Source organism: Dipteris shenzhenensis, chromosome 22 (assembly GCF_047967505.1).
Source record: "Dipteris shenzhenensis isolate YYH24624 ecotype China chromosome 22, Dip_SZ_1.0, whole genome shotgun sequence".
Taxonomy (NCBI): domain Eukaryota; kingdom Viridiplantae; phylum Streptophyta; class Polypodiopsida; order Gleicheniales; family Dipteridaceae; genus Dipteris; species Dipteris shenzhenensis.
The window spans coordinates 53,695,490-53,707,377 of record NC_141617.1 but is presented as its reverse complement, the minus strand read 5'-3'; the positions used below and the strand labels follow the sequence as shown (position 1 = coordinate 53,707,377).

General features: G+C 43.9%; 1 protein-coding gene across 1 annotated transcript; it reads left to right on the top strand.

Moving 5' to 3' along the window:
* Positions 1–1,394: 1,394 nt before the first annotated feature.
* Positions 1,395–6,592, top strand: LOC147888290 (DNA-directed RNA polymerases II, IV and V subunit 6A-like). Its single transcript, XM_087393532.1, has 6 exons — positions 1,395–1,568; positions 1,670–1,703; positions 1,807–1,976; positions 5,840–5,891; positions 6,012–6,079; positions 6,238–6,592. Exons 1-6 carry the CDS (start codon positions 1,525–1,527, stop codon positions 6,302–6,304), a joined length of 435 nt encoding a protein of 144 aa, XP_087249658.1. The 5' UTR covers positions 1,395–1,524; the 3' UTR covers positions 6,305–6,592.
* Positions 6,593–11,888: the final 5,296 nt, after the last annotated feature.

Below are 11,888 nucleotides of genomic sequence, written 5' to 3'. Positions count from 1 at the left end.
CCATGCTCATGTAGTGTTGCAAGTCCCAAAACCAACGCATGAGCCATGCCAACAACAGTGTTGGTAAAAGATTTAAATTTAGTGAGCATACCTTTATTGGCTCGATTTCATTTGCACCTACCATTATGGCACTCTTGTGCTTTTGTCCTCCAAAATGCTTGTCCATTTATTATGAATATTTCCCAATTTCTACAGAAAGATACTTCAAAAAGCCATCTAATGTACACCATTTAAAAATGGTGTAATGTCCCAATAGGGTTTCTTTGTTATTTAAGCCACCACAACACACATAAAAACTAGGTGCTTAACTGTAGCTGCTTGCTCTTGGAGCATTTCTCGCTCTCTTTTTGCATCCCCTCCTTGCCCACAAACCACAAATGCTCATGCAAGTCTAGAACCCCTTTAATTTTCCTCACCTAAAGGTGGTACCACATGCCCCACTAGCAATTCTTTCACCTATCTATATGAACTCATCATTAAACTTGGCAAAATATGTAACCTTTCGTACATGGTGAGTTTCCATCATGGGCATGGCAAAGGATCCATCAGCTTTGGAATTAGTGTGCAGTGACAAGGGCTCCACCACAGCCCTTTTCAAAAGACAACGGCCACGAACGATTGCTCAACAAACATCTCCACCTACAAATTTTTGTTGACGGAATCTATAAGATTCCATCGGCATCAGAAGATTCTATCTTTCCAAGACCTCTTGTCCTCAGGGCACCACGTGGCACCCTTATCTAAAGGGCTACATCAGCATCGCTAGCTTGCCACATCACCAAACATGTGGCAGTGCCATGTCATCATCCACATCAGCACATTCACATCATCTACCATGTCATCAGGGTTGACCAGTCAACTACCATGTCACCCTGTCCAATCACCTACCACCTCAGTAGGCCCAATCACTTGCCACCTAAACTGCCCAATAAGCAGTGCCAGCTAGGTACACCTACCTCCTGCCAAGAACACTGTGCACACATTGCATGTGACCACCCCTGCCACCTCAGCACATGGCTCCACAAGAACACCCCTTGCTAAGTACAACTGCCACATCATCATTGCATGTGACACCCTACCACATCATCATTGAGCACTTTGTACCCTTTTTTTTCCCCTCCACCTAGATCAAGTCGTATCTCTTGATCCAAGAAGAATCTGAGGGCACTCCGAAAAGGAAAAATGCTTGATTTTTTACGCTCTACACGCTCGTCACATCACATGCATATTTCGGTGCAAGTATCACTCTGACCGAATATGTTAATCACCACGGCTTTAATTCGAATCTATTAATTGCCTTATCTTAGGTTAATCGGAGGGCGGGGACAGGCTACTAATTAATTAATGCCGATTGGGGCCCTATTTGGGGCAACACAAATTATCTACATAAAACCCAAAAAGAAAGAGAGAGAGTTTTCTCATAAAACCCGCAGGCATAAAACTTAGATAGATTTTTGAAAGCCGTTCATTCTCTCAAGCTCTTGAAGCTCCTCGACAGCCCTCCTACACCACCAAGTCCTCTTGATGGCGGACGAAGACTACAATGACTTCGATGGCGGCGATGCCGGGTCTTTCCTTCTTTCCCCATCGCTCTCTTTGCTTTCTGTATCATTATTTATGCTTGGGAATACCTCACTTCGAAGATCATCTCACATTGGCATTCTGGCAGTTACGACGACGAGCCTGTCGAACCGGAAGTCGAGGTACGCACCGCCCGTCAATTCAGGGTCGCTTGCTATTGCATATAGGATAAGCCAGGCGATGAACAATATTTTTGTGACAATTTTAAATTAATTCAACTTGCAGGAAGAAGTAGAGGACGATGAAGATCAGGCTGCACCTGTTGACCCTCTCGCAGGGGAGGACGTGGAGATGAAAGGAGCGGAGCAGTCCTCTGAGAAGCCTCGGAAAACTACAAGATACATGACGAAATACGAGCGTGCTCGAGTCCTCGGCACGAGGGCTTTGCAAATAAGGTTCTCGACTCGAACCTGCACGTGTGTAGATGGATGAGCTAGGTCACGCGTTGGTGTGTAGATGGACGAGCTATGTCATTCGTTGGTGTCGGCGTGCAAAGACAAGGCCTGAAGGATGCTTGCATGACTGTAAATAGCTCCTGTCTATCTGCGGGGGATAGTTTATCAAGTGACACCACCTTTTATAAGAAAATACGGCTTAAGGGCGTGCAGCAGCAGTCCCATCGAAAATTTTATCATTGAACAGCTTTGCATGTATGGGTCAAGGGTTGCTGGCAACCATCTATCCAGCATTACATATCGACGCCCCTTTAGCATAGCAAACTGCAACATGAGATTCACATATGCTTGACGGGGAACTCATGGCACGATTGAGTGCAGCTAGTTTTTTTAATGACTATAACCTTAATATGCTTACCGTCTCGGATGCTGTGAGAATAGGCCAGCACGCAGTGGAACACTGCACCAAATCGTTAGATGCCTCTTGTTGAGCCAGGGGGGCATGGTTCTCTGCGATGGACCCATGACCATCCGCATGTCCTTTTTTAAAAGTAGGAGCAGGCTGGAACCCAATGAAGTGCAGCTCTTGATACTAAGCTCTCAAGGCCTGTCTAAGCATCTTCCTCCCTCTAGAGTCTTCTTAGCATCCTCCTCTGTTGGTGGTTTCTTGAATTGGGTCTACACATGAATTTTCAGTCTCCTGTACGTGGGAACCTTTCGGGTGGCCTCTTTGAACAACTGTCATTGATAGCATGCTACTGTACACCACAGCCTTCTTGTACAAGGCATCGAATGCCTCTGCTATGCAGTCTCCCCCCCGTCGGTGTGTCGTTAGTCCCTTGTCCAAAATCGTGAGAATATCTGAAAAAACATGTGATTTAAGTCGCTTATGAAAATGATAAAGAATGCTAACCCTGTCGTCACCTCAGAGTCCAATAACTTCAGTGAGGAATTGGCTAGCTGAGTAGGCTCTGCCAGGATAGATCATACTGTTCCCTGTCATTAGAGCAAGCCAGGCACATATTTGAAGTGCCCTTAATGGTGGAATTCCATCCTCTCCTATTATCTTGTTGCATTGCAGCAGCAGATGTACCCAAGTCGATCATCCCTCTACCCTAAAGGTTTTACCTGATTCTGCGTAATATGCGAGATGTCTCACTGACTCTCTCTGTAGCCTTTGATCTTTTATTGACTGGAATGCATGAACTGTAAAGAGAGAGAGATACGTAAACATGTGTGCTATGCTGTGAGTCTTTGAGAAGGATGTGCGATTGGTTGCAACCCGTGCCCCCCTCCCCCTCCAAAAGCGGAGGAGCAGCCTGCATCTCTCCATTCTCCATCCTCACAGGAGGGCTTCCTTCAGACATTGGTATTCCGCCTACAGGCCACAGTTCTAATCAGCCTTTTGGCTCATTAAGAAACAGTAAATATTCTGTTAGGAGGCCACCTCCTCCTCCTCGCGCTGAGGACGTGCTGGGCTGAACTGCCCTGCTTGCTATGTGAGAGTTGGGTGTTACTCCACCTGCTGTACGGACATGTGACAGGCCTGGACTGGTTTTGCCAACGTGTCTGCTGACTTGTTCTAGCATCTGCTACTGCAGATCATATCAACAGCCTGCTGCAAGATAATGTCAGGCCTCAGCAGTATATTCCTGTATCTGTGGCTGATGGCAGTGGTCTGTACAGGCTGTATGTTTGCCTGCTATCCTGTGTCTGCTGCTGGGGCTGCCGCCAGCAAGGCAGCCATGACATGGGCTTGTAAATGCCCATGACATCCCCTTCTAGTGGTGCTTCAATGAATCCAAAGGGTGTGACCACGAATTGGTATTGAGCCTTTTCTATGCAGAAGGCTGACATGGGAATGCCCAATATGTGAATCTGAATCTGATGGTATCCCACTCATTAGATCAATCTTTGAAAACATCTTGACCCGATTCAGGTGTTTCAAGATATAATTCATCTAAGGCTTGGGGAACTGACTCTTGATTGTGAGTTTGTCGAGCGCATAATACATGCACAACCAAAAGGGCTGTCATCCTTTTGGCAAAGATAATGAACTATGGGTAGAGAATTGATCAGTCTGATGAAGCCATTCCATAGAAATGCCTTCAACTGCTCTCAAGCTCTTGCTCCATGGCCTTACTGAGCTGGTAGGGGTGCTTGCCAAGTAGTGATTCTCCAAGGGAAGCTTGCTCCTATCACCTACGATCCTCTGGCTGAATTGGCGTAAGGATGGAGTTCTTGGTATTCCTGTAATTAGGCCTCTTCATGTGGGTCAGGGGATAATGGTTCTACGGCTGTGTTGATGTAGACGTTCCTACCTCATTTCATCTCCTTTGCTAACTGAACCTCAATCTCAGGGAAAAATCTGAAGCTCTGATACCAATGTAATAGGTGACATGTCTAACTCTCTCTATTATCTCAAACACGTGCTTTGTTGTGTGTGAGAGAATGAGGTGGGATTGGGTTGCAACAGTGTGGCCCTTAGGTGGAATGCTGCTGTCCAGGGTGACGACATGCTGGGCTGAACTGCTGACTGAGTGAACTCTTGGGACTGATCCTTGAATGAGGGGGGAGGAATCCTTTATATAGGTTTGGATGCTGCTGACAGCCAACTGGAGCTTGAGCAGTCGGGTGTTGCTGCACCTGTCACCTGCGCTCCGGACACTTCCATACAGGCTGTAGCTGTCCTGCATCTGCTGCTGGGGCTGCAGGAGTTGCAAGGAATGCAGTACCGACATGGGCTTGTAGATGTCCGATCTATGTAGTTGTGGCATTGTACAGGTTTGTCTTCTCTGTTTGCCATGCAACAATTTTGTAGCTGAGCCTAGCTATTTAAGCCCTAATCTCTAGCTAAACTAGCCCATAGCAGTTAGTAGCGACAGGACAGAACAGCATGTAATTATAAGAATCCATATGAATATTAATTGGAAAAAGTACCTTGAAACCTTGAGGGAACCCATGGCTTGTGAGGGGCTGCACAAGCAACAGGCTAGGATATAGATTCCCAGTCTAGGAGTGGAGATCCTAGTTCAGCTTTGAGCAAAACAGGGCTCAGCTGTAATGACTGTTCATTACTTGGTATTCAATAGGGCCCCCATTTATAGGTATAGGCCTGGACAAAAGACCTCTTTGCTTATGGGATGGCTTTCCTAGGATGCCACGTGGCAACATTAGGCCATCCTACTAGAAGTACTATTATTTACAACAACGTGTCCAGATTGCCTGGGTCCCTCCCTCCTCTGTAGCCTCTGAGAGAAAGCTCCTCATTTGAAAAGTGCCACTGTCACTCCTGTGCTTTGTCTCCTCGCATCAAAGAGTAGATAGGAGATATTGGCACATTATGTGGACCTTTTAGAGAAACGGTTTTTATACATTGCTAGTCAGCTTTTCATCTTTGGAGTGTTGATTAAAAATCAATGTGAAGACCTTTGAAAAAATGGATGCTCATTTAGGTATGTATGTTTGCGTGACTGCATACATACATATCCTCCAAACTGGTTTAGGGTTTAGGGTTTTGACCTTGTGTGATGGAATCATGATCTTTGACCTTGTGGGTGTCTGTCATGAAGTTAAAACTGCTCTGTTTGTTTTGTTTTTAGAGGATGATGTTGGGCATGTTCTTGGATTCATCTAGATATATCTCTTTATAGAAGATTTTAAAAATAAATGGACAGATTACAGGTTGTCGTGAAATTTTAATCAATTTTTTCATTTGGTTTGTCAAAATCTTACTGAATTTTCTGTTGATAGTCGTCAAGAGTTGTAGACAAGTATTTATGTTTGCAAGTTATTCACATGCACAAAAAGGAGTTTTCCTCAAAAGTTTGGTTCTGATGGTCTATTCCTATGGGTATGTGTAGCATGAATGCTCCTGTGATGGTTGAGCTGGAAGGAGAGACAGATCCCCTCGAGGTAATTTGTTAGGTATTGAAGTCATAGAAGCAAATTTTTTTCCCTGTGAAGCTATATCAGCAATAGTTTTGAACACAAGAAAAGTGAGTCCCTGAGCAAATTTTGCACAAATCTTTGTAGATTGCAATGAAAGAGCTGCGAGCACGCAAGATTCCTTTCACAATCCGGCGATATCTACCAGATGGAAGGTAATGAGATTGTTAATATATGGCCTTTAGATCTTGTCACTCATTCGTAACCCTGTCGATTCTGTGAGTATGTTTTGTAGCCCATATGAGATTGATGATGCCATAAATTTATTTTTGTAGCTTATGTACACTCCTTTTGATATTTGATAATGTGTCAGTTATGAGGATTGGGGTGTCGACGAGTTGATTGTAGAAGATTCATGGAAGCGGCAAGTTGGTGCTTAAATGTAGTCCTTAAACTTGTATTGAGAAAGTACCTGTTGGGGCATACACTGAGGTCACTATAAAGCAGTCCATCTGCACACTCTTTGGATAGCATTCTGATAGTGAGAGAGCACTCCCTTACCATCTCCCAAAAAAGAAGTTAAGAAGTATTATGAAAGTCTGCCACGTGGGTGGCAAGCAGTTTAGACAGGCCAGTAAGTACAAATGAACTATTTTGTATGAAAAGACATTATGTATACTTGTATCAAACTCCTTTGTTTTCTGAATGCCTCTATTTCTTGTGGTTTCTACCTGTAGAGTATGTGTTTGTGTCGTTTCATGATGCTTATCTTTCAAGCCAGAATCATTTCAGATTTGGGAACCTATGTTCTGCTGCGTTTATCATATATATGACTCCCATGTAGACAAATAAAAGAAATTTGAGTTTGTCTTGCATGAGCCTTCAAGAGTTCACTCTTAATCTAGTTTCTTAGCTTTCATATTGAATTCATGAACCAAGTAGACGTGCTTTTTTATGTAAGTCAATGGAAGAAAAAAAGTCGTAGTTACTGGAGCGTCGGTGATTATCATGAGGTTTAAGGAACTTCTTGTTTACTTTTATAGATTGAATTTGGGCGATGGATTTGTCATTGCCATCTTATGTGATTGTTGTATGTGAAATATGGACATGCCTCCTAATACTTCTTTTTCTTTTTAAGTGAGACAAAATATGTATATCTTCATATACAATTTAAGGTTAATGAAGAGAACTTGATATACCCCTTCACTTATTCTCCACTTTGAGAACTAGGCTTATCATGATTGGACAACCCTTCACTTTATGGTTTTTAAAGGCTAGTGACAAAAACTGCGAAAATGAGGTGCGTAAATTTGTATCCAAGTGTCATGCATGTTATACAATTATCATGCTAGCCCAACTACACAAGAGATCAACACAAGTATTGATATTTAAACATTGATTGATGTTTTATGTCATAGTTTTAGATCAAATAGGCAAGTGAGCTCATGGAATGCTTTTAGGCGTTGTGCAATAGGGAAGAACAAGGTGTTCCCTATTTTTGTTCCACTTATATTAATTTAACTTTTTCCTCTAGAGTGGTGTTCCAAAGAATTTGAGCTGGGATCATTGCTAATTCCATGTACATGTCCTAGTTTGTGTCTAGCATCATGATAAGCTACATTTTTGCTGGTCGAGTTAGAAAGGTCCTTGGAGATGCATCAAAATTACTCTTTTTTTGGAATGAACTTTGCTCTTGCCTCTCTTAAGTTATGATAGAAAAATCAAGTACTTTCCTCGTTGATTCTAATATTAAACCTTTCTATTTGCTTTGTTTAGATCAAATCAAGTGCAAACTACTTTATATGTTTTGTCATTTACTCGTAGATCTATTCAATTTTTGAACTATATTAAGGCATTTGTATATTCTTTTTTAGTAATTGTAAATTTGCTACAATGTTGAACATCCGCTCTTAGATTGCGAAGTTCTAACTTGCTTACTTATTTCTAAAATAAAAGCCCTGATTTGTTCCATTCAAAACAAATTATACTAGAGGTGGGAGTGAGTACTCTATCTACAATATTGTGAAAAGCTAGAGTTGCATAATTGGTAATCGGCCCCTTCGCCTCAGCCATGCATCACTTTGTATGGCTCCTTGCATTGGATGGTTACAACCGTGCTCAAAGGCATGTAGGACATGTAGGACCAGACTGTTACACTAATGACTAACCGACACACCACATCTCCCCCCTTAGTTAGAACCCATGAAGGGTTTCATGCGACAAACATGAGCGAATGTCAAATCGATTATTTTGAAGATGTTGGACTTTGTAGGTGTATTTTTTATATTCTTTGCAACACCTTATAAGGTCCAAGCCAATTGTGCATAAAACTTTCGGAAGGCCCTTCTTGTGCACTAGATAATAGAGTGAGATCAGATAACCATCATTATACGCACGTCTTGATGGTTGCATTGTAATGATGATGTTGTCTCGATTGGGCTATCTAGAGATTGTTTAACATTGCGGATCTCAGAAACTAGTTGAACTTATTGAAGTTGGTGATACTAGTCGATTGCATCCTTGAACCTGGGGCTGAACTTGTAGGTGTGGCAGTTGGGGAGGGAACTGAGGGTCAAGCCCATATAGTGTTCAAATGCTGATGTGTTTTGATGCTTGAACGGTGGTACGGTCGGCATGAAGAACGTAAGGCAAAATTTGGTTCCAGTTATCATGATTTGGGTTAATGTAGACCTTGATCATTTGCTTAAGAGTCTTGTGCAATCTTTCAGCGAGGCCAACCATTTGATGATGATGTGCGCTCGAGAAGGTGAGATCCTCTCATAAGCATTTGCTCAAAACCGCCATCACTTGCGACGTGAAATGTGTCTTGATCCGAAAGACTCGAAATCACATTATCTAATAGAATATTCGCCACAATGTTAGTTGAAATCTCTGGAACTGCAAGCGCTTCACACTACTTGGTTAAATATTTTGTGGGAATTGTAATATACTTGTTTCCTTGCAAAGATTGCGGAAATGGACCAATAGCATCCCAAGCAACTAACTCAAAAGGCTTTGTTACATGTATGCTCTGAAGAAGACCAGGCGGCTTGGAAGTTGGTTGTTTTGGGGTTTGACCAACTTGACAAGCTCGTAAATATGCAATAATAAAAGGTCTCATTTTTGCCCAGTAGTAATAGGTTCTAAGGGCTTCCAGGACTCTATATATTCCCAAATGTCCAAACAATGGGTGGGCATGAAAATAGCTTGTAAAATGAGAACGAAGAGCGGTGGGTAAATTTGAAAGGTGGGGTTCGTGGTTTGTAGCAATGAAAAAGAACAATTTGCCTTTCAATTGGAATCAATTTTGGTCTTGGTGAGGGTGGGATTGCCTAAGATGAGACATTATTCGGATTACATCTTGGTCTCTTTGTTGTAAAATGGGGAATGTTGACATATCGACAAGTTGAACTGTAGCGAAAGGCAGATTTGGTTCGATTGATGGAGGGGCTAGTCTTAGACCGACTAACTCTGTTGAATTAGTGTACCTCGTGACCAAGCGTCTGCAAATCCATTTTCTTTGCCTGGAGTGTACTTTAGATCAAATGTATAATCTTGCAATGCCAAGATTCATCTCATTAAGCGCCTAGGTGGATGTGTTTTCTTTAGTAACGGGATAAGTGACTAATGATCAAGTGTTGTAGTTAGGCACACGTGGGAGCTAACAGTCAGGTCAGGATAGGCCAAAACAGTGCAGTGGAGATGTAAAAGTACCAGGACTGCACGTTTTGAATTGACGCTGCCTTTACTTGCGAGCTGCACTCCCCCGTCTCCCCGATCTCCTCGTCTCTGCCTACCTGCAGGCGCAAAGGCCGCATGCTGCCCAATCTCCTCCTCGTCGTTTGTAGTTGCCTCAACCCACCGTAAGGGTGTGGTGCCTGCTCAAGCCATGCTAAGTTGCGATCAGCCGTCTGCTGCTCGATCCAGCGGTAGCCAGCTCCAGCTCTAGCCCTCGGTTCAAGGCTCTAGCCCGCTCCAACCATGATTTCTTGCTCGTAGCTAGGCATGGCTCTCGAGCATCAAGGCTCTACCAGCCCGTCGTGGTTCAGCCAGGGCCTTCAGCGTACACTATTCCAAACAAGGATCTTCATCGAGCCTGCTGCTATCGTTTGCAGCAAGGCTGCTGCATTGCGAATTTTCTCCAGCCCAACCCCCCGTGTTCAGCACGCTTTGCCTTCACCATTCAGGTCGACTTGAAGCTGATCTTGAGCAGGCAGCACACCCACAGCCCGCCTTTGTAGGTCATCCCGGCCTCCCTTTGGTGCACTTTGACTCCAAGCCACATCTTCATCGACCAAGGGAGGCACCATCCCGCTCGTGTAGGCAGCTCATGGTCTAGGGGCCGGCTTGGTCCCTTGTACAGTTCACTTTTCTCTTCAAGCTCGGGAGCTTGCTTGTGGAAGAGCTTCGGGGTTGATCTACTTCGTGGCTGGGCCGATTTCTTGGTGGCTTTCCTATCACGAACACCTTTTATTCTTGAAAGTTCTCACTAAACTTCAAACCCAGTTTTTCTAGCCCAAACTACAACGTTACCTCCATGTCTACCTTCACCACCAAGCCGTCTGATAATCTTCAATCTATATTAGTCACCCGGACCTTTGGACTCGTGGCTTACGATATTATGGACAAGGCCTTGCCAAGTTTCCTACTAAGGCAATAAGTACATCATAGTCTTACCAGACTTTTTGACCAGATGGGCAATTGCGCAGGCTCTTCAAACGGCTATTGCTTATTACAGCACCTGATTACTTGGCCAGCACTAGGACGTTTTTTCAAATTCTGAAATCCTGTGCTTCCACATGGCACAATATTCACCCTTAGATTTTTTAAATTCTGAAAGCCCAAAAGCTTTGAAAGCTTTTGAAAAGCTGCGTAAAAAGCCAACTGCGTAAAAAGCTAAGGCAAAACCTTTAAATATAGGTGAAACGGACGAACGTAAGCCAAAAACAACGTAGATTGCTTTATGAAGGCTATTGGTTTGTGAAGAGACCCTCACGTATTGGCTTTCGGATGTTCACGTACCATCACCATCAGGTTTGCTCCTGCTTATACTGAAGCTTCAATTCATATACGCCAAGTGCACGTATGTTCGAATCATATTTAAAACTCCTTAAATTCTTGCTCGCTAACCTGATCACCGAGTAACTGTCCCAATAGTAAACCTCTCTGAAACGTGCCCCGGGAACTATCACGGGCTTTGGCAGAGGCAGTAGAGTGTGCTGCTCCGGCTCTTCTTTCACGTTTGGTGCAACTTGTCTGGCGAGTTGCAACCACAAAGAGTGCACCTTCAAAGCCCACTCGCGAACTTTCAGCTCCTTCACGTTCGGTAGAAACTTTGGAGGCTCCGCCTTAAAATCAAGTGGCGTGTATGCCTCAAGATCAGCTCCGGCTTCGTAGAAGTAATCGTTAATGAATTTTTGAAATGTTTCTGCATCAGACATCGATCACGTAGGAGGCATTAGAACATTAGCAGCGGAAGAAGTGCAAACAATGCATTTGCACGTGGAGTTGCGTAGATTTCTCTGCATGAGAACGCAGCCACCAGAAAACATCAATATATGGGTCGAAAACCGTCGGGCGGCTGCGACACAATCGAAACGAGAATGCACGAAAGGGGTTGAAAGTACTAGTATTAGACAAAAACTGTGAGTAAACAACTACGACGCAAGCAATGCACAACACAAATCTTCCAAGTTATTCCTGTCTTCTCAGCTACTTGCGCGAGAGAGACAAGATGATTAAGATTGATCCAATGGCAAGAAGCTCCAAAGATGAGAAACAATTGCTGATCATGAGCTCGGACAGAGAGAGAGAGAGGAGACCTGGAGAGAAGGAGCCGTTGGGGGTGCGAGGGAGGAGGTGGAAAGCAGCGGAGGTGTGAGGGAGGGAGAAACGGAGGGGAAGGTCGACGTAAGTCTTGGGATCCAAGGAGGAGTTGAGGGAGAGGGCGGAGGATTGGATTTGTTGAAGCAAGGAGATGAGCGAGGAAGCAAGAGGGGGAGAAGGAAGGCCAGGGGACGAGCA